The 23,816-nt window shown below is 37.6% G+C and overlaps 3 protein-coding genes across 5 annotated transcripts in view; 2 read left to right on the top strand and 1 right to left on the bottom strand.

The window, feature by feature from the left end:
* LOC149533839 (peptidase uncH-like) overlaps nt 1-23,816 on the bottom strand; it is a 282,829-nt gene that overhangs the window by 2,619 nt on the left and 256,394 nt on the right. For all 3 annotated transcript variants that reach the window (XM_089804019.1, XM_089804018.1, XM_089804020.1), the window contains one exon: nt 12,389-12,493. In XM_089804019.1, coding sequence (XP_089660145.1) covers nt 12,389-12,493 — 105 coding nt within the window. The remainder of the gene's footprint in view (nt 1-12,388; nt 12,494-23,816) is intronic.
* Nucleotides 1,069-1,863, top strand: LOC149533840 (uncharacterized). Its single transcript, XM_089805129.1, has 2 exons — nt 1,069-1,354; nt 1,477-1,863. Exons 1-2 carry the CDS (start codon nt 1,209-1,211, stop codon nt 1,715-1,717), a joined length of 387 nt encoding a protein of 128 aa, XP_089661255.1. The 5' UTR covers nt 1,069-1,208; the 3' UTR covers nt 1,718-1,863.
* Nucleotides 2,318-4,546, top strand: LOC149533841 (uncharacterized). The gene is made up of 3 exons (XM_089803322.1): nt 2,318-2,465; nt 2,570-2,701; nt 4,427-4,546. Exons 1-3 carry the CDS (start codon nt 2,346-2,348, stop codon nt 4,544-4,546), a joined length of 372 nt encoding a protein of 123 aa, XP_089659448.1. The 5' UTR covers nt 2,318-2,345.

A 23,816-nucleotide genomic window follows, 5' to 3' on the forward strand; every position in this document is an offset into this window, starting at 1 on the left:
AGAGTCTGAACTCTCTCTATTGAAGCTCAGTCGGTGGTCAGGAGGGAGGACCCCTAGACGGTTAAACCAGAGTAACGAGAATCGCCATAAAATCGCCTGAATCAGCGATTCAGCGATTAGATTCAGCAATGGCGATTTTTTTGGAGTCGAAAATCGCCATTGCCGATTTCTTCAGGTGAATCACCGATTCAGGCGATTCATCCAAAAAATCACATGAATCGCCTGGAAAAATCGGCATGAATCGCCCGCGGCCAATAAAGTATAGAGTTGTAAAATTTTAAAAAATTGCTTGTTTTTTTTACTTTGTTTTTGACCTATTCTCTTTGTTATAACCCTAAAGGGCCTTCTATTTGTTTAACATGACTAGAAGAGAGGAAAAGTGAGAGAGAAGAAGAGAAAAGAAAGGCCATAGGTTTCTAACCGGCAAGAAGAAAGAGCACAAAAGAGATCAGCAATCCATTTGGGGAGGCCATCAATTGCATTGGGAGCATTAGGGAGCCAATCTCAACACTCCTCAACTCATTTGCAAGAGGTAAGTGCTCTTTTTTTTTTTTGCATGTTAGTGTATTATGCATTTTTTGTTAAATTTTTATAGTTTTCAAGATTTTTAGTTTAGATCTTGAATGTTCTTTATTTTTACTAAGTTGCAAACTAGGGTTTGTTGTTTTGTAGCTTTTATTAGCTTCAAACTTTGATATTTTACATATAAATTTTTATTGCAGCAGCCTTTGCTTTCATTTTTTGCAAATTCGCAATGGGTAGAAAAGATGAATGTTGGAAATATAACGAAGAATTTCCTGGAAGAACCAAATATCAAACAAAATGTATTTTTTGTAAAGAAAAAATAACTTTTGGGGGTATTTATAGATTGAAATACCACATTCCTGCTATACCTGGACACGATGTTACAATTTGCACTCACCAAACTCCTGAGGCAAAACGCACTTGCTTAATGGCATTAGAAAAAATTGAAAAAGACAAAGCCAATAGGAAAATTGCAACTTGAAGGGTTAAGGGGTATTGGCTCCCATGTTCCCGCATCCACATCTACATCTGCATCAGCTTCTGCATCTGTAGGTTGTGTTGGAGAGGGTTCTTCTAGGCCTCCTTTTTATCCTAGTTCTTCTGCTCGTGCTAGTGCTAGTCGGTCACATACTGAGACAGAGTCCCACACCAACCTAGTGCAGCCTAGAGTGCGGAAAAACAGAATGGATAGTTACTTTGTGCCCCGCACTACTCCTGGTTCCCAACCCACGCTTGAGAGCATGGGTTTGAACAAGGAAATTCATGATGCTGCCAGAAAGGAGATATGCAAATTTTGGTACTTTTGCAACATTCCATTTATTGCAGCCAGGTAATTGATTCTTTTTTCGTTGTTTTCTTTAAAGTTCAAATTAAAAGTAAAAGTAAAACTTTAATTATATTTACTTGTTTTATAATTTGAGTCTTTGACATCTAAATTTTTATTTGTGACAGGGCTCCTTATTGGCAGAACATGATAGACGCGGTTGCTATTTGTGGTCCGGGGTTTAAAGCCCCAACTGAGGCTGAGTTGAGCGGATACCTCTTGGATGAGATGGTAGAGGACATGAGGGCTGAGCTCGAGGAGAACCGAAAGGAGTGGATTGCAAAGGGTTGCACCATCATGACTGATGGTTGGACAGATAGGAGGAATAGAACACTCCTCAATTTTCTTGTATCCTGTGGAGGTAATTGATCATTCTACTTTCCTACATACATAATTGTAAATTTTGATTTGTTGAATGCTAATTTGTTGATGATCCATTTAATTTTAATATTCTAATTCGTTGTTTTGTTACTTGTAGGATATACCATGTTCATCAAATCCATTGATGCTTCCGCACATGTAAAAACTGCCACATACTTATGTGAGGCTATTGAGGAAGTCATAGTAGAGGTGGGAGAATAAAATGTGATCCAGGTGGTGACGGATAATGCAGCAAGTTATGTTGCTGCAAGTAAACTTTTAACTTTTCAAGTTTTGAAAATAAATTTATTTGAATTTTGAAATTTGAATTTCTAATTGACTTAAAATTGTTGTAGGTAAACTTTTGATGGAGAGGCACCCCACCATATTTTGGTCCCCTTGTGCGGCACATTGCATTGACCTCATGTTGGAGGAAATTGGCAAACTTGAGTTTGTCAAGTCATGTGTGGAAAGGGCAAAAAACATATGCAAATTCATTTATAATCATTCATTTGTCCTTAGCACAATGAGGAAGTACACAGAAGGCAAAGAGTTAGCTCGCCCAGATATCACGAGGTTTGCCTCGAATTTCATCACCTTGTAGTCCTTGTTGACATCAAGGGATGAATTGAGGAGCATGTTTGTTGGGCGGGAGTGGATTTCCTCTTCCTATGCTACAACCACTGTAGGGATAGATGTGGCGGATTGCATATTTGATGAGGATGGTTTTTGGAAACCCGCTAGAGAAATCCTGCAGGTAAATTTATTGCAATTTAACATTTAGTATTTTACTTTTACTTTAAGTTATATTATTTTATATTTAAGTTTTGACTCAAGTTTTTTGTTTTACTTTATATGTAGGTCACTGAGCCCCTTGTAGCTTTGCTACGAACTGCTGATGGGGAGAAGCCCTCTATGGGCTACATCATCGATAGAAGATGGCAGAATCAGCTCCATCGACCCATCCATGCAGCAGCTTACTTTCTGAATCCGGCATATCATTTCCGTCCTGAGTTCAAGGCAGATGCGGAGGTTCTCACTGGCTTATACATAGTGATTCAGAGGTTGAGTAGCGATGAAGATAGCGCTGCTGCAATTGTTGAGCTAGACCAGTTCAACAATAAAGAGGGGCCACTTTTCTCTGGCAGGATGGCCATAAATGCTCAGACAACACTACAGCCAGGTAAAAATTAAATAATATATTCAATGTTCATGAATCTAGATTCTAATCTTAAAGTTGATTATGTAATTTTAGAGTTAACTTGTAATTTGTAAATGAGACTAATTGTTTCTATTTTCAATTTTTCCCTTATTGCAGATAGATGGTGGCAAATGTTTGGGGCCACAACCCCAAAACTTCAAAAAATTGCCATTCATATTCTGAGTCAGCCAGGCAATGCTTCTGGATGTGAGTGCAGTTGGTCCATGTTCGAGCACATCCATTCGAAGAGGAGAAACAGGTTGACAATGCAGAAGTTTAATGATATTGTCTTTGTTCATTACAACCTCCGTCTTAGGATTAGACAGATTTTGGGCACTGACTCCTCTCCGATCATTCTAGAGGAGATTGATCCAGAATCAAAGTGGCTCACAGAGGTTGTGGATCCAGTCTTCACTGAGGAAGACCGTGTGTGGGTTGACCAGGTGGATATAGAGGCTGAGGCAGCTAGAGCACATTCTTCAGGCATTGGTAGACGCACACGTGCACACACAGGCACAGGCCCTAGCGACATTCATGAGCCCATCTTACATGCGGGAGATATGGCTCGGCAGTCCTCTAGGACCTACATTAGACGGCTTGCTACTAGGCAGACTGGATACTCAGAGGCTGAGGCTGAGGCTGCAGCCGAGCTTCAGGATGATGTTGAGGATGATGATGATGACTATGAGTCTGAGGCTTGAGCTGGAGCCTTGTTTTTATATTTTGTTTACAGATATTGATACTGAATCATTGATAGACATATGTTTCAAACTTTCATGGATCTTCATCTTAGATTCTTACATACATTTATGATTTGATGTCTTATGGATCATCTTACATACATTCTATGATTTAAATCATTGTGATCATTTGATTTCTATTTACTTCAGCTAGCCTACAATTTACATTTTAGATAACATAGTTACATATGTGATGGATTTTAATTTTTATGTTCCATGTTTATGTATGTTAAGTTTTAACTTCTATTTGATGATGTTATAGTGTGTTTAAGTTATATTCAATAAAGGGTGCATGAAATAAGTTTTAAATTGTTAAAATCTTTAAATTTAAAAGGTTTTTTCAAATTTGCCGATTCATTGCCGATTCATTGCCGATTCACGATTCGATTCGGCCTTGCCGATTCTGATTCTTGTTACTTTGGGTTAAACCATAAAGGATAGTAGGTGTAACCAAGGAGTCTAAGAGAGACATCTTAGACATAGTGTTCTAGAAATGTTGTCTAAAGCACTGTCGCTCAAGCAAGGCTAGTGAACCTAACCCCTTATTTACCCTCAGTGTCATGGTTGGTCTCAAACTAAAATGTGGTCCTGAAAACAAAATACCTAAATAGGTGTAGCTAGAGGTCCTCTCGATATCGGTCCCACTTAAAAAGAATCGGCGATTTGAGGTTTTCGAGCTATTGAAAACCATAACACAGGTCTTGCCGAAGTTGACCACCAACTGTTGAGAATCACAAAATGAGGCCAAACAATCCAAAACACGTTGTAACCCATCAGGTGAGGAGGACAAAAGCACCACGTCGTCCACAAAGAGAAGGGTGGACACCCAAACCTCGTGAAGATAACACCCATCCTCAGGATGTGAAACGCCCCTCAGGAAAGTCTCAAGCTCATTAATGTAGATGTCGAAAAGTGTAGGGGAAAGAGGGCAGCCCTACTTAACACTAATTGAACTCTAAATGAAGTCAGATAAGCCCTGTGGAGTCCTAAGACATCTAACAACACTCTCATAAAGTCTCATGCTAGCAATGAGAAGAATATTCGAAATCCTAATATCTTTGAGTCGTTGAAATAACACCGCTCGGGGGACCGAATCAAAAGCTTTGCGAAAGTTAACAAAGCAATAGTAAACCTTCGCTGAGTGGTATCAAGCCTCCTCAATAATGGCCCTAGGGGTGACAATATGGTCGGTAGTATAAAAATCTGCTCTAAAACCAACCTGACCTCTAGCTCTACAACCCAAACTGTATAGTTGTCTCGTGAGACCAATATGTAGCACTGTGGCATAGAGTTTGGCAAAGTTATGCCCGATCATAATAATCCTGTAGTTGCTTGGATCAAACGTCGAACCAGCCGTATGGATCGGGTGGATAATATAGTGACACCAAGAAGGCGGAGAACCAATGCAAACCACTCTGTTGAAAAGAACACAAAGAGATGATCCAAGGACCAAGATCTCCATCTTGAAGAGCTCCACCTAGAATTCTTCGTCATCAACAGCCTTACTACAACTCATGGCTCTAATGGCCTCGAAGATTGTAGAGACGGTAAAGATGTGGCAATGGAGGGGGGAAGTGACACAAAGAGGGTGCTGGTTAGGGATGTCGTAAAGGGTGATGATGTAGGAAAGGAGGGAGCCAAAGTCTAGGTCTGTGGGAAGAGCAACGGGGCGAGGAAAAAGCATACACCAAAAATGTTTTAGAGAGACCCGAAGGGAAGAGTTGAGAGACCTGCACTGCTCAAGCTAGAAGAGATGCTTCTTCCAGCGAAGAAAGCTATGGTAAGAGACCCTGGCTAGGGGAAAGGAGGGATCCAGAGTAATGTGCATGGAATGGAGCAGGCAATGGAAGGACTTGCAGTCATCATCAAACCACCAATTCTGAGGACGGGAACTAGGGCAAGAGGGACAACCAACGAAAGCGACAGAGGAGTGACGTAGGGAGAGGGTGGTCCACTCACGGATCACTGTGGAGATAAGGTGAAACATGCCAGAGGCACAAGGCATGTTAGTGAGGGGAGCAGCCAAAAGGAGGCATCGATGGTGAGTGACGAAGAGGTCAAGATCAGCATTGGTGAAGGAGAAGGTGGTGCGAGTGGGTGAGGGCAAAGCGGGTGGGGTGTATGTTGGGAGAGGAAAGGAGGTTGAGCGGAGGGGGCACAAAGGGTGAGACAAAGGAGGGAGTGGTTTGCCAATGGAAGATAGGAAACAAAGAAGCGACTAATGAAGGGGATGAAGGAGGTATAGACAAGGACGTAGTCAACAACAATAACACCACCACAATGGGGCCAGTAGGTGAATCGGCCAGAATTCGGGAAGTGAGAGAGCTCGTTAAGAACCACAACCGAGGAAGATTCACAGCGTTGAAGAAGATGTCGGCCATACCGTGTTAGAGGGTCCTTGATGTCCTTGGATGAACGGTGTAGATTAAGATCATCTCTATCAAACTCAGAAGTGCACATAAAGTCTGTCCGCCGATCATGAAAAGGGGCCTGAAGATCCCTGGTGTGAGCATTGAAGTCCCCTAAAATGATTAAATTCCCTAGGGCAGAGAACCTATCAATCCAATCACAGAAATCACCATAAGGGTCCCCCTTGGAACCATGGACCACATAAGGAGAAGTAGCCGGAGGGAAATAACAAACCGCAATGAAAAGATCTCTAACCAACATGCCTCTAATACAAACCCACATGGACCTAGCAAGGTTGTCGGAATGCATAACGATTGTTTTGCTGACAAGGTGGTCACGAATGAGACAGGTGACCCCACCAGATCCCCTGATACCTCTAGAAGACCTGACCTTATCACGGTAAGTAGATAGCCAGTGAAATCCAGGAATCCTGGGAAGAGGACAAATAGGACTCTCATGAGTCTCTGTAACAAGAATAATATCCGCAATACCAATGACATCCATTAAAAGACTAGGAAGAGACTAGACAGTACCATTACCATTCCAACAGTGGACAATCAAGGAGTCCTTGCACTCCTTCCTTTCCTAAGCCTCCCATTGTCATTTAGTCTTGGGGGCTGACACAGAAACCCAACCAGGAAGAGGACTATTTCTGATAACTGCCTTGAGGTAAAGGATAACCACCCATTTACCCTTAAGGCAGGTTGCTACAACTAGTGTTCGGGTGTGTTTGAGTTCTATAACCTATGCTTTAGTGAGATCTTCATCAAGGTAGATTTTTGAAGGCAGCGGTTAGAGTTTTCTATGGGCCATTAGGACCTGTACCATGTTTGATGTGTTGAGGAATCTAATGAAAAGTGTGGAATTGTACCCTATCCATGCCCTTTCAATGAGAATCTTAGAGAGCTCTAGCTGGTCAGGAAGAAGGTATAGGCCTTGTCCGCTGGGTCAGCGGTGGAAGGTGGGAGGCCGCAAACCTTAAGGTTAAGTTCCCTAGCCCACCATGCCAATTCATCCAAGAGCTTTGACTGATCAAGCTCCTCAACTCCCCTCAATGGAGGTTGAAGTTGATGTTTTTGTTTTTTTTGTAGTCATTTAGTGTTACTTTTCAACATGTTATGGCAGTCAAGGAGTTCATCTTGCATATCCTTAATGTCTTTGATTTGGGCGGCATGGATGGGGATCTCATCAAGGTGTTGCTTCTACAATTCAGAGATAGAGGTAGCATACTGAAGGATTCAAGATGTATGATGTCTGTTGAAACTATTCCATAGTCTTCATGGTGATCCTAAAACTTGTCATAATCAAATCAGGGGTTTCTGAGTATGACAATCCAAAATCTCCTAGAAGCTGATTTTGAGCACAATCAAAAGATTCATGTAACTCTTCAAGAGCCAAATAGATCTCCTCAAAATGTTGCAAATTATTAGCAACCTCATTAAGCTTTGTGTAATTGTGATGTTCATTGCTCCTATAATGATATTATATTATAGTTTATTTTTTATTTACCCATTTTAAAATTTTATTATTATTAAATTCTATTTTAGAAAGTGGCTATTACAAAGAGTGTTCTCTCAAGTGTCAAAATTACCTCGTCTTGTCCTCCCTAATAATCCTCTCTAGATCATGAGTATACTCTTGAGGAAATTGGCCCCAATTTCCAATATTCTGATCATCCAATCCTTTTGAGGCTCACTTGGCCAAATAGTCAGTAATCCTATCCCAACATAATAGAAGGAAACAAACTCCGAGGAGTCTCAAGCTGGGAATTTTAAAGCCCACCAAAGTCAAATGCCAATCAACATCATCCATCTTTTGTTTGTTCAACATATCTAGAACCACTTGTGAATCAAACTCACAAATAATTTTTCTCTGGCCAAAAGCACACCCTCTTTCGAGAGCTAAGAGAACAACAAGAGCATTGATGTATTTATTACCAAAGTTATCCCTGCCAACTCCAACTCCTGCATGACCCATCTTTCCTCTAGAAGAAGGGTTCCCAAAGGTGGAGAAGACCACTTACCCTCTCGTTGAACCTTCTTCTTAGCATGTCTACACCTTACCTACTCTACCTCCTAAATAGGCTATCTCCAAAATTTGCACCAAAAATCTTAAGTTCTAGCCAACTTGCAAATCTCCAAGTCTACTATCTTAGAATATCACACTAAGCCATCAAAGATTCTAGTATCATATACATTACCCACAACCAAACTTGGTCTACCAACATCCTCTTATTTAGAAAAATTATTCAATTTCTTTCAAGCCACAATCACATAAAAATGCAACAAGTCTCAATATCCCATACAACCCTAAGAAAGGAAGTCTTAGTAAGGGGTTCTCCCAAATTGTTCTGGAAATCAACCAAAGAGTTAGCATGAAAATAGGTGTGCCTCCAAACACCCCACCACCAGTGCCAACCATCCCTAGTAAACTAACATAGCAAAAAGGGCCAAGGTCTAGTCTCCTCACTTTTTCCACACAAAACACAAATAGAAGGCACTTAAAACCCTCTCTTCCTAATATTCTCTCAAATAAGACATCTACTTTGCATGACTACCAACAAGATAAAATTACACTTATGCCAAGTCATCCTTTTCCAAATCTACTTCCCCAATGGCACAATGCCTACCCAAAGCCAACCTATCCAATTGTTGATACCCAGAAGCCATTGCAAACTCACCCTTCGGGTCAACGCCTTGGGCAAGAATGTCCACTCTATTGAGAGAATTACACATTCTATCAACCAAGATTCTAGCAAACTCTTCCCTACCCTCTACTGATCTACTAAACCTTTGAAGGCCATTCATGTGGTTCTTTTTATCTAGCCACTTGTCCATGCCCCAAGTTTAAAACAACCTTGAAATCCTCTACTCTAGACCATTGAACTTCACAAAACAAGTGTAAAGAGAGTGCAAATGGACGAACTAGGATAGGAAGGAAGGAATCCATCCAAGGGATCCTTCCAAAACATAGAAAACTCTTCCCTATCCTCTAATGATCTACTGAACCTTTGAAGGCCATTCATGTGGTTCTTTTTATCTAGCCACTTGTCCATGCCCCAAGTTTAGCAACCCTAAGAAAGGAAGTCTTAGTAGGGGGTTGTCCCAAATTGTTCTAGAAATCAACCAAAGAGTTGGCACAAAAATAGGTGTACCTCCAAACACCCCACCACCAGTACCAACCATCCCTAGTAAACTAACATAGCAAAAAGGGCTAAGGGCTAGTCTCCTCACTTTTTCCACACAAAACACAAATAGAAGGTACTTAAAATGCTCTCTTCCTAATATTTTCTCAAGACATCTACTTTGCATGACTACCAACATGATAAAATTACACTTATGCCAAGTCATCCTTTTCTAAATCTACTTGCCCAATGGCACAATTGCCTACCCAAAGCCAACCTATCCAACCGTTGATACCCAGAAGCCACTATAAACTCACCCTTCGGGTCAAGGCCTTAGGCAAGAATGTCCACACTATTGAGAAAATTACACATTCTATCAACCAAGATTCTAGCAAACTCTTCCCTATCCTCTACTAATCTCCTGAACCTTTGAAGGCCATTCATGTGGTTCTTTTTATCTAGCCACTTGTCCATGGCCCAAGTTTAAAGCAACCATGAAATCCTCTACTGCAGACCATCCAACTTCACAAAACAAGAGTAAAGAGAGTGCAAATGGGCGAACTAGGATAGGATAGGAAGGAATCCATCCAAGGAGTCCTTCCAAAACATAGCTTTAGCACCCTTATTACAAATCCAAAATACACCCTACTTTACTAACTAGGTTCCTCTTTCAAAAGTATGCCAAATCATGGATCCATTTCCTTGTAGATGATACTAAGGAACTTCCTTTCCTTCCACTGCCCCCAAATATGTTATGTTGAGGATTATAGCCCATCATCGATCTTGCCTAGTGCACAATCTCAAGAAAAGTTTAGCACCTAGAACATGACCATTCATTCCTATGTATCATAGAATGAAACCACCATCCTGCTTTATGCTATATACAATCCTATTCAACCAAACTCCACTTTGATGAAAGAAAATTACATGTTAATAAAAACTATCAGGTAAGGGCATCAAATTCTTTTGTAAAGCTTGTTGGAGTTGTCTATACAAAGCACCTATAAATAGGGAATGTTTGGACCTTTAGCTTCAAAAGAGTCATGCTAGTAGTTATTGAGAGCCATCAATTTGTCCAATGACTAACCTTACCTAGGAAATTATCAAAAAGATCCTCTAAAACTTCCCATGTAGGCAACTTGCCAAAAGAGGAACTCCAAGATAGAAGAAAGGTAGGATTCCAATTAGAAATCTCAAAATCCTAGCAATCTTGCCTTAAATAAAAGAAAGATTATTGAAAAAAGAGAATATTTTCCCTTATTAGTCTTTTGTCCAACTACATTCAAGTAAATATCTGGAGCTTTTCTAAAGTTGGCAACTTTAATGATTCTAGCAACACCCATGAGAGTAGTATCATCAATAAATTAAAGATGGGTAGGGGATAAAGTTGGCATGAGTGCATATGGTTCTCCTGTAGCTACGTCTCTTCAAGGGATTGTTGATCAGGACTCGAGTCCAGTATATATTATATGGGTGGGCACCAGGATGAAGATATTTCTTGTGCAGTTTTCTTCTGGTGATATTCTAACTCCTTCATCATTAGCATAGGTTTTGAGTGCTATACTGCAGGTTATGTTGTTGGACCTGGTGATGTTAGTGTATGCAGTTGGTTCAATGTTGAGAGGGGTGTCAGATACTACTTCATTTGAGATCCAGGTGGAGGTTGGAGTTCACTGTGTTACTAGATTGCTTGAGGGCAAGCAATCTTGGGAAGGAGAATTATAATGTCTCCATTTTTGCTAGCATCAGAATTTCAAGGATTAGCCTATTATTGTGATCCTTGTAGGCTAATATGGTGGTTAGAGGGTTTTATTGAGATTGACACTTTATGATGGGGCATAATTTCATATTAAAATATGATAATAAAGTGAAAATATTATAATTTCATATTATAATATTACAATAAAACAAAAATATAAGAGTATATTTTATCGCACATTGGGGAGAAAAGTAAGTGAGCTACCACAAGGAAAGAATAAAGGGGGGCATGAGAGGCTCTTTTCTTATCATTCAATTATTGTCATTTGCATTTGATGAGTTGTGTGGAGCTAAGGATTTCAAAATTTGCCACTAGAGAACGGAGTTCTTTTGTGTGCCTCCATTTGAGCTAGTGAAATACCCAGTGAACTTGGTATTGAGAGGACATCATACAGGTGTTATATTCGAGCATATTGGTGAAAGATCTTTCAAGGGGCTACAGTTGTTGGAGAAGACAAATCAATCTTTTTGTTGTGTCAAATTTGTGGCCTAGGGCCAGATTCGTGGAGTAAGATTGAATGAATGAGTTGGATATTGATACAGTAACTTGCTACAGTATCAATGCTACAATAACGCCACTACAATTACGCTGCTACAGTAACACAGCTATAGTAACTTGCTACAGTATTTTTGCTACAATGTCATCGCTACAGTGTCATTGTTGCTATAGGAACTTGCTACAGTAAAAATCTAGATTTTCATGAGTAGTTTTCCAGGTTCCTATCTATTTCATTTGTATTGCATGGAGTATAAATTTGAATATTTTAGGGCATGTGTAAGAATTTAGAAATCATTTGTAATCTAATTTATATCAGAGTTCTACATCAGAATTTGATGCCCTAATGTCTTATTGATGAAGATGCATGTTTTCTCATTTATAGTCACTGCTCTATGTTTCAAAAAAGTACAAAAACATTTGTTGTTGGTTGTTTGGAGTTTTGCTAATGTATCAATTAAAGTTTGGCAAATATATGTGTCCCTTGTGTGCAAAGTGTTTGACGAAATTCTCAAGTTAGCAATTTGTAAATAAAAATCAGAATTGCACGAGATATTACAATGGAATCAAAGCTTGCTTGCAAAGTGTTTGACAAAATGTCAAACAACTGAATTAGAGAAGAATTGGTGTTTATCGAAGTTATAACCAGTTCGGGTTATTACAAATAAGTAATCCATTTGCATGATATCTGTATTCAAGAACACTCTGATGTTCTAATGCTTCATGTATGCTTCCTTGTGTTGTTTCAGAAAATCACTTCAAAGTTGATGTACTTAAAGAGTAGAAAGAAATAATAATTTATTTTAATATAATTTAGTTTTTTATAGCTCTTTTGCACTCTATTTTTGAGTCAAGTGAATATTTAAAGACATGTTTATCAAAATACTAATATACATGTTTGTTTAAATAAAAAAAATGAAAAAAAGATACATAGATCAATTATCACAGGTACCTTTCGGAATCCATGTTGTTCTCCTTCATACTCAATAAGAGCAATAGGCAAGCCTCTTGCTTTCACTTCTTTATAGAGCTTTTGTGAAATATCTGCTGTAACAACCTAAACAAGTAATTCATACTCATTAATCAGATATTTTTCACTTCAAACTCTTAATAAGAAATCAACACAAGGATTTCTTTATTTCATTTTTTTAATTGTAATAACTTTAATACATTGTTTAGCAAATGAAAATTGAACTCTAGAGTTACTTGACAACAACATAATTTAGGATTTTTTCAGTATTTTCAAGAATTATTTTTTATTAATAACTAGTTAAGTACAGCATACATCTCCATCATCATGTCACACTGGACCTTATATGTTCCTCATAAAATTCCAAATTAATAACTTACAAATTGCTAGTTTCATCCGCCCAAATATGTTATCAAATGTCTCATAAATCTCTCCAAGACTAAGAGAGTTTGTATTAGCATATCTTACAACATGAACAATTTTTATGTCAACAAAGTACGAAAAATGGAATTTCTAATAAGATTAAGAGTCAAATGAGAAGAGTGAATGCTGTTACAGGAATGAAATTTACAAATAACTATTAAGAACTTAAACTAATTGTTAAACACCAATCGTTGTTAATGATATTTTGTTTCACATTTTTTCCTTGAGTTAATTTTGCCTCTATCCATCTAATACACCTTGAATAGCGATTACTAATAATAAAGGTTTATAGACCTCAAGCCTCTTCTTGTGCAAAAAAAGTGTTCGACATATCTAGTGTCCATGAGGCATTCCTTAAAGTAGTCCTAAATTCATTCCTCAAAGTAATCCTAAATAAAAAAATGAGGTGTGATGGTCTGCAAATGAACATTTCTATTCTCTAGCTTCTACTATCACTACCTTCACATCATCCATCTTCCCACCATCTTCCAATACATTTTTCAAGCCATGAACACAAAATGCAATATGAAAAATGTGTTTGTAAATACCTTCCACTGCCAAATCAGCTAGCTTACATAAATTAGTCCAATCGTCACTAGTTATCTATGTTGTCCTCAATTTTGTATATGCAAAATTAGGGTAACCCTGCAGAAAACTTTGTAGGATAAATTCTCTATGGCATTTTCTTGGTTTCTTTTTCTATGTCCCATGGTTGGTTTTTAATTTTCTTTTTGTCTTAAATAGATGGCTTTTTTAATTCCATTTGTCTTGATCTATTTCAGGCCTCAACCAAAGCTGTCTACCAAAATCTATTAAAGAATTAAGCATTCTACAAGTTGGGTTTTCTGGCCTAACTGCATATCCTTGTTCTTTAATAAAAATCTGTCATAGGTGGGATTTTATTGGTAATTGCATGGAATAAAATGTCATTTACATGTAAGATGGAAATAGAGCCTCATTTTAAAAGTCTACATTATTTCGATGAGATTTAGACATAGTTTTTAATGAATTTCTAATCTACATGTGGACTTTTCTAGTCTCATAGCATATCTCTTCATTTTAACAATAGTAACATGCAACTGTAAAACATGCGAAACTTTATTTTGTACAATAAAGTGGAGCTTTTATCTAGTATTGCATGTCATCACATATGCAAGTCATCTCTAAAACTCCACCATCAATATTCTGAACCCAAATCATAAAGGAGGGTTTTTGAAATGCAAATACATATATTAAATCAAAATTGTAAGCACATGTAAAAGGATCAAAACAACTCATCATTATTTTGGGTGGTCTTTTTAAATATGATTGCATATATGAAATGCACCTTGATATTCATGCATATGTATTTTTGCATTCCTATACTCCATGGTGGTGATTTTTGACTCAAATGCATGTCTTTTAAAAGTCTATCTGGTTGTATATGGAAGTATGTATGTAAAGTGTGTCATTTCTTATATGTATTTGCATTTTGATTATGACGACTAGTGGTGGCAATATTTAGACTTATTGCATGATTAAAATACATACTTTGCATGTTTGGAATGCATCACAATTATGGAAGCTTGTCAGTACTCCAAAGGCCATGTATTTGTTTATAAAAAGTGTGTCTATATTTCTCCATAGCCTACGTTTCTATTTAATACTCTAGTGCAGCGATTATTTATGATAAATTACAGGTTTCCAACATATGTAAAGAGTTCACTTTATGAGATCTAAGGCTTGTGTTTCGTTTACAAAGTTGGGTGATGATTTTGATTGCCATTACATACTCTCAAAACACGTAATACCTATATTCCAGATTATGAAACTAGATGAGAATGCTTGTTTGCCAACATACTTCAATGCATTTGATGGAAAAAAGGTATATCTGCTAAGAGATAAGGACACTCATATATTAAGAAATGCTTCTAGGGTTATTGTAAGATATAGAGAGAAACCAGAGAGCCTCTAGAAAACTTCAAAAAGAGATGACTCCAAGTTGCTGAGAAACAAAGGACACAAGGGGTTTGACAAGAACATGGGGTAAAAATGATAGGAAGATGATAAGTTGGATAAGATTTTGAATGCTTTGAAAGACAAAAAAGGGGGCACTGTAAGAAATAACAGAAACATTGAACCTGACAAGCCTTAGTTCAACAATAATTTCAATAGGCAACCAAGGTTGCAGAATCACCCCTACAACACCCAGTGCAAAAATGGGAAGCCAATTTAGATTCCTGTAAAAACTGCCAATGAAAAGATTACCCCAGACCCACTTCAAGGAAAATACCATCAATGTGAATGAAGATTCACCATGGCATATGGCATGCCATTCACCTCATGCATCAAAATATTGTACAGATGCACAATCTATCTCTGCAACGGAAGAAGCGGGTGTTGAAATTTCAACACCTGAAGATGGAATAAAGACAACAGTTGTAATATGACTGAGTAATATTTTGAAGAGATGAGTGATGCTTTTGAGTGTGAGTCCCAAGAGTTTGATGTAAACCTGCAGAGGCAGAGAAGTGAAACTTATCATTAGCAAGTTTTTTCTGATGATGATGACTATATTGATGGACAAGGTTGCAATGCTAAACAAGGCAATGATGCACTTGAATTGAGAAGGCCATCAAAAGAAGAGATTGGTGAGATCACTGCGGATATGGTGGCTCAAGTCAAGAGCAACTATAATTTGATGAGCAACTATAACTTGGGGAGCAGAGCAGTGGGGGATGATAATGGAAAACCTGTTGGAGTTTTCATCAAAGAGCAGAAAAGCAAAGGTCCTGTTACAAATGGAGGGAAACATGGTATTATGATAAAGATCAAGGACCTAAAAGGCAAGAGTTGGAGCCAAACAAGGCAGAATTCTTGAAGCTTGAGGTCAGACACTCTGATGCAAAATTCAAAAGAAATGACAAGACTGCCAGTCTTTCTGCAGAAGTAAAGCAGAAAATTATTTATAATCAAGCAAACGTGAAAGTAACAAGGAGTTACCAGGTATACAATATGAACTCCCTAGTTATACACCAGTGGATATGTTACAAATGGAGGGAAAGATGGTATTATGATAAAGATAGATGACCTAAAATGCAAGAGGTGGGAACCAAACAAGGCAGAAATCTTGAAGCTTGAGGTCAGACACTTTGATGCAAAATTCAAAAGAAATGACAAGACTGCCAGTCTTTATCCAGAAGGTGTAAAGCAGAAAATTATTGATAATCAAGCAAACGTGAAAGTAACAAGGAGTTACCCTGCATACAATATGAAATCCCTAGTTATACACTAGTGGATATGTTAATTTTCTTTCACAAATTAATGTTAAAGTTCCTCTGTTAGAGATGATGAGGATAGAAGACCGTAAGAAAAAGGTTATGGCCTGGGTGTGTAGTGCATCCCTTTGTAAAATTGAATCTGTAGGTCAATCAGGTTTAGACTCTAAAGAAGAGGCCACAAAAGATAAGCAATTTGAAGGAATTATTTCTCAAGTCCCTCAGATTTATCTTGATAATACTGTGAATGCTTATCTTGACAACATTGACCAATTTCTTCTAAGTGCTATTATAAATGGGAGGCTTGTAAAGAGTTGTATGATAAATTCAAGTGCACCCAATATTGTGATGCCAGTAAAAATCATGGAGTTTCTAATTTCAGTGTTGATACCACTCAAGGTAGATTTTGTGCTCTTGATTCAGGAGAAGTAGGTCTATGATTGGTAAAGTTGGTTGCATATCATGAAAAGAACTTGACCGTGAGTGTATTGGTGGTAGACATTCCTCCTCATTATGGAATGTTCTTGTCAAGGAAATGGACTGTTGTCATGGGTGGAAGTTTGCAGTGTGATTTATCATTTGTAACATTTCATATTGATGATAAATATGTCAAGATTAAAAGAAAGCCCATTGTATCCTACATGATTGGACAAAGTATAGATGATAACATGACCTGTTTTGTGGATACTGATATTAACATTTTTAGGGCTAAAGAGTTAGTGTTGGAAGAAGAAAAGAAACCTGCACTAATGGCAGAAGAAAACAAAGATGTGACTGTTGAAGGTGAATTGTGGACCATGTATGTTGATCGTGCCATTTCCAAGGAGTGGTCAGGTGCAGGGGTGTTGTTAGTCTCACACAGTTAGAAAATATACAAATTCTCATTCACCTTGAGTTTTACTTGTACAAAGAATGTGGCAGAGTATGAGGCTTTGTTACTTGGCCTGAGACTAGCAAAGAAACATGGAATTAGATGTCTCAGAGTTATTGGAGACTCACAGTTGGTTGTTTCACTAATCAACTCAACTTATGCATCAAAGAACAAGAGATTGAAGAAATATAGAAATGCAGTGTGGGATGAGCTTAAAATTTTTGATGCATTTGGGATTGATTGGATGCAGAGGGGTAACAACAAAATAGCAGATCTCTTGACTAATATTGCTCTGAGACCAGATGACATTACTTTTGCAGGGATTTCAAAAGTTGAAGTGCAAACCAGACCTTTAAATCCCTTACAATATTGAAAGTTGGCAAGTCTTCAATGCTGATCAGGATATTCTCAAATTCCTAAACTGTGAAGAGCAATACTTTGGCCAGGAAATGGACTATAGTGCCTGTTATCTCCAAAATTCGCACCCTGAAAATTTTGCTTTAAGTCCTAAAACTTGCAGCAATTTTGGAGAAACATTGGAGCAACCAAAAGTTGTGGGTAACCTATGACTTGGTTGAACCTCCGGATTCTAGGCCGGTTCCTATATGATATATCTGATACCTTACTTGTACTAATGGAGATGTGAAAAACTTATATGGAAAAGGGTAAAAAGACAATTTTGAACACGAAAAGCTTAAAAGATTAAAATAAGGTGATACATCAAGATTGATAACGCAAAGCACTGTTATATCTGAGACACAATGAAAATTTTAACAGATAATCACAAAAAACCTCTAGTTGAAGATCTGCTAATTAATATCAATAATTTAAGAGAAGGTTTATGAACTTGAGAATATACGAAAGGAAATTGATCACAATCGAATATATCAATAATGGAAACACAACTCAAAACCTATGAAACAGCTATTAGATAAGGAAGATGCAAGATAAGACATAATTCAAAAAGGTCTATCAGCAAAACACAATTTGAATAACATCAATCACCTTGAAGTATACAACGAAATCTGTCACTCCAAAACTGGTTCCAATGAAAACTTTATTTCAATCAAAGGCCCAAAAAACAATCATCTGCATAATAGCTTAGAATAATAAAGAAAAAGGCACTAAGGACAAAATCACATAAGAGTCCTTTTTCTCCCAAAATCTGAACCCCTTCCTCAAAAATAAGAGGAGTATATAACAACAATATCAACTACCTCAAAACAAGAAATCTGGGTCGAAATAATGAGTTAACTCATTATTAAGAACCTCTACAAACTCCAAAAGCATACTCCAAATATCTTCAACTGAGGTTCTACCATCCATGCATAAGAAAAGTCTAAGAAAGACTCCCAAACTGCCACAAATCACTCCATAATGCACTCTGAACTCCTCAGTCTGAACTGGGCCTCTAAAAATATCAATTGAGACTACCCCTTAAAATTTGGCATTAAAAAATACCAACTCCTCCTTTAACTCATTTTTTATTCTTGACTTATTATTTTTCTTAATTGTATGAATGTTATTATTAAATAATTGATTTATAGAATATCAATTATAAAATAATAATTACAATTTTAAAAGTATGCAATTAAGAAAAATAAAAAATAAAATAAAAGTGAAACTCAAGAATGAGTTTTCCCTTTGCATTATTATTAAATTGCATTGGAAATTATTATTATCTTTAAGTTGATCATAATTTATCAACTAAAGAATAATAATAATTTTGAATGTGCATGTGAATGCAATGCAAATAAAATAACACATAGGCATTATGTGTTATGACGAGTCCATGCAATATTTAAATAAATTAAAATATCAAACCTCCTTACCATGCAATGGACCCGATATAACATTCAATGTAATTGAGGCTTTGATAAAGGCAGTCGTGAGTCTTATTTTGTTATTTTTTCACAAAAGGAGAGTTTGATGGAAGACGACAAGGTTACTTAGAAACCCTAGCCACCATGAAAGTCTCAGCTCTGCTTCTTTTGCTGTTGACGCCATTGTTAGGTGTGTATCCAGTTGTTGTTAGACACCTTTTACTGGTCTCTGTTGTGGCATATACTTGTGCTGGCATGAAAATAAGTGGCTCTTTTGGCTGCCAACTGTGGGTTTGCTGTTGCTTGGTCGCCATGGAGTCTTTCTGAGATTTATGGCATAAAAAACGCACGGCTTTTAAAGTGAGCTGACTAGTGTCTGCTGTCATGCAAAGCTGAATCCGCGTTTTTTGGTTGTGAGTTTCTCATTGCTTACTGGGTTTACACCATTGGACTTGCCTTTACTGTTAAGACGCATGGAAACTCACAGGCTGGTATGAAATATGGTGCTTTTCCTTTTATTTCTTCAGAAACCGACTCCATTCTTCTTATATTTCTTTTCCACCTGGTTGTTTTGAATACCATTTCTGATGTTCTTGTCCTTTTTGGCCGCTGTAAAGCTTCCACAGACCCTACGTTTACTTGCTGTAAGATGCCATTTTTGGTGTATCCTGCTGTTCTGGAAGACGCCTTGGTGTATTCTCATACCCTGGTATGCAAACTAAAGGGTTTCTCTAGATGCCGCCTTCTCATGGATTCTTTTTACTGTATATGAAATTTTCATAAAGATATTTGCAAAAACTCCTGTAGATAATGGTTGCTTTGTTAAAAGTTGCCATAAAATCATCTATGTTACTAGTTCTTGCATATATTGCTGAAAGTCGAATATGGATTTTGAGTTTCTACTGATGTTATTGGAGTTTGATACTATGCTTTCCTATGATTTTGGGCATCACTAATGCTGTTTGATTCTGGGCATGATTTCCTGAAGCCTACTTGAGTTTGGATTTTGATTGTTATTTAAATCACATAATTCATATGTACTTAAAATCCACCTTTCATAAGAAAAATAGTCCATCATCAATTGCACGGGTAACTGAATGTGTTCTTCCACAAGAAACCTATGCAATGTTTTCACTAGCAAGAAGGTCAACCTTTTGTGGAACCATTTTGCCATTTTATGCCATCAACAAAGCCTAATTTTCCATGCTCTTTTCTGCCCCAAGAATACACTTCTGCATCAGTATTTAATTGCTGTGGAACTCTATCCTCCTACAGCTCGGTTAACCACTATATGATCAAGTCCTTGAATCAGGGAAAAAGTTGTGATATTGATTGAGTATTTCCTGTCCTTAGTTGTCCTTATTCATTGTTTCAAAATATATAACGTTTTCCTTATAATTGCTGCATCTATCATACTGTATTGCTCTAGCATATTCTTTTTCTTTTATTTTGTAGCTAGACTATGAACTGCTGTCAGTGCAGATTGCATTCTCAGGTTTCAGTGTTGATATGATCTTGCCTGTCCTTCCCTCTTTGTCCATGACAAAATTTTTATTACCTTCTACATTATCATTGAGAAGTATGCATTCAACATCATTTCAAGAGGCTGGATCATGTTCTCTAGGATCATCCTCAGGTTCATACTGCCTTCTATTAGCTGTAGCATTCATTCTTTTTTGCATATATGAAACAAAAGGTTTCAAAACTTAAAAAGTTTGTCCCTTTAATGTTTCATTTTACTGTTCCTGGTATGCATACCAATCCCACATGCTACACTTATCCTGTTTTCACCAATTTTAATAAGTAAAAGGTTTCAAAGCAAAATGAATTGTCTCTTTAATACTTTTATTGCTGTTATTTGTACTCTCTATCTGTTGATGTATGCCTGTATTTTACTGAGATGAATAGTATGTAGGATGATGAAACTGAGATGAAGTGAGCTATTAGCATTGCTTAGGTCCATTGGATTTAACCTATTCTTCTTTCTAAATGCAGGGTTTGGAAGCATGGAAAAGGCGAGATCTGAAACAGCAAGAAGGTGGATGTAGATGGACGCCACTTCACCAGTCATTACAAGCAATGACTGGTGCCCATGACTTTTTTCTCCCTTTAGTCTTCTTTTATGTTACTGATTTCAGTAGAGTATAGGTGTATATCAGCACATAGGGATTACTCTCATAGTCAAATGTGTGGGAGAAAATTACTTTCAGCATTTATTTCTATCATGATTTGTTCCATGATACAAACATTGTATATTATTTCAGTATGAATAAAATACTTTTCCTTTAATGCATTTCTAAGAATTACTTGAAAGCAATAAGCATGTATGTTTTGCTTCATTTGAACATGTGTGAAAATTGAACAATAGTGCCTTTGTTGAAGTGGTTGATGGAAAGGAGACAATTCTCGGCAATGTTGGTTGACTGTTTGTCCCTCTTATGGTTTGGCTTATACCTTGACTCTTGAGTGTCCAATGTAGTGGAGGAACAGGCTGTAATCAATAGATGGGTCAGTGTGTAGGTGATACCACTGCCCTCAAAGTTGAAAGGTACAACTCCCTTATAAGTGCAAGATATGCAATAAATAATGTTTTTAAGTGATCTTCCCAATACTACTACTTTCAAGTATGCTCTTAACCAAAGAGTAGAAGAGGAAACAACCAAGTTACCCATAGCCACAAGCAGCATAGGTAAAGAGAAAGATTTGGAAAGTCCACAACACCCATAACTATGGCTATTATAAGCTATCTTTCAGCTCTTCTATGCTAACTCAACTCTAACTAACTACTCCTACGGCTACAACTACTAAATGCAAAGATGGTGCATGCACTTGAGGATGAACATTCATGGGCGCTCTCTGACTAGATAAAATCATCCAACAATAATCTCCCAGCTCACTTATATCCAAATTCCAAAATACATCAATGCAAGCCTACACTAAAAGATGCAACCAATAACAAGAAACAAAGGCACATTCAAGGAAAGTAATGCTTAGATTACCCTACCAAACCACAATAACACTCAGATCACTATAGCTTGATCAGTTTACCATTTAACATATCCCACTTCTCATTACCGAAATGAACATACAAGCTACTTTAACTATACAATGAAACAAGTGAACCAGAACTAAATATGAAAAGCGATACTCAGATTGTTTATATTGCTAACATACAACACTAACACTCTGATCAATATGACATTACCATCTTCAAATTCAATTATCTTTTACTTCCATGCAAATATAGACTATGAACAACAAACATTCAAAGTAAACCCAGATTCCCACTCAGTAGTCTCAACTATAGGGGTGAATTGACCAAGAAGTGTATTGATCTTGTATTCATCTTTCAAAATTGCATTTATAGGCCCTCTTTAGAGTATAGCCAGTTACACTCATCATTACATTTCAGAGTAGTTGCAGAGGCATTGCTGAAATTAGGTATGACAATAGTCATCCATTACAAAAGTATGCATGCGAGTAGAATTGCCAAAGTGGCAACAATAGAAAGAGAGAGGTAAAGAGAGTGACACTACTGATGAAGTACCATAAGAAGAATCTATAACGCTTCTGGCTCTAAATAGGTTCTTCTTCTTAGGAGTTATAGATTTGGCCTTATGTGCCTTCATGGCATTGAGCACTATTCTGACTTCTTTGACACCTAGAATATAAGCATCATCAACTCTGACTACCCAGTAATCATAGTCTTCTATCAATTTCTTTATTGTGGTAACCTTGGATTAGAGCTTGTCTAATGCTTTCTTCAGAGTACCATCAATTGTTGACAACTCCAGAATCTTTGAATATTGGAAATTGGTGAGATTGTTCATTTCCTCAATGAATTCTAGGAACTTTGACTTCATTTGCCTAATGTCTACCAGTCGTTTGTTTAGAGCCACGTTTGAATCTATGTGCAAATCTTTGAGGTACACCTAGACCTTTTTTATCACCTTCTTTACTAATTCATTTACACTCCTCAATTCTTATTCAAAGTTTACCAAGCTTTCCTCCTTGAAGTCCATTGATTGCTTCCAATGAAGCAATGATTCTTTGCCAATTCTAAGAATTCCATGATAGATGTCAACATCAGTCTTCATGTCTATTACATCTTGCAACAAGGACAAATCTTCTACTCGCTTCTCAGCCTCTGATTGCATCAACCCTTGGTGAGTAGTCACCGTTTCTCTCAATTTTGTCGAGTCCAATATTGAATTGTCAAGATTTTCAATTAGAGGAGGGCCTTGGGTCTTCAAATCTTCTATCCATGCACGACCTATTTGCCCAAGATGTCTCTCCTATTGTAGCTTCACCAACAGATTCTTGTTCTCCTTTGTCGCAGGGTCAAACGTGCTCAAGGTGGCACTACCTGTTGGAACAATGGTGAGGGGCCTAAGCATAGCTCTAATATAATCTGTCAATTCTGTGTTAGAAGCCTTCAATGTTTCCTTAGTCAACATTAGCTCATCCAGCCTATCCTTGATTTTAACATTGTTGTATTTCCACACATTCAACATGGTATCGTGCATTAGAGGACCCCCATGTCATGTGTTTTTATATGAAAATCTCATGGGGCTAGTTCTTCAATTTGCCCTTCCTTCTGCGACTCTGCTATCTCGATGAACATATGCCTTGTATTTATATCCGTAGTAAGGGCTTCCAAATTTTGCTACTTATTCACCTTCTATGATGATGGTTGTTGTGGTTGCATTTCCTAGGACATCAAGTTCTTTGGAGGTGCACTCTCCTCTATCCTTCTTTTCCTCTCAATTCTATCCTCCAACCAAGAGTAGGCTATGAAGACATTTAGTGTGGATTGTAGTGCTGAGGGGTCAAACAACTCCCTTGCAACTAGAGAAGTCTCCTTCTTCCTGCTAGCAAAAGGAAAGTTTACAGTCTTAGTACCTAAATGTGCAGGAGGATTACCTTGATCAGCACCTCCTCCTTGTTGCTGCTGAGGAGTCACTTGTACTTGTTGACCTCCATCCGAACCGCCATCTGGGGGATTATCCTCTAGCTAATTACTATCTCCATCAAAG

This window comes from Cupressus sempervirens, chromosome 10 (assembly GCF_028749045.1).
Source record: "Cupressus sempervirens isolate cs-2001-9-10 chromosome 10, ASM2874904v1, whole genome shotgun sequence".
Lineage (NCBI taxonomy): Eukaryota > Viridiplantae > Streptophyta > Pinopsida > Cupressales > Cupressaceae > Cupressus > Cupressus sempervirens.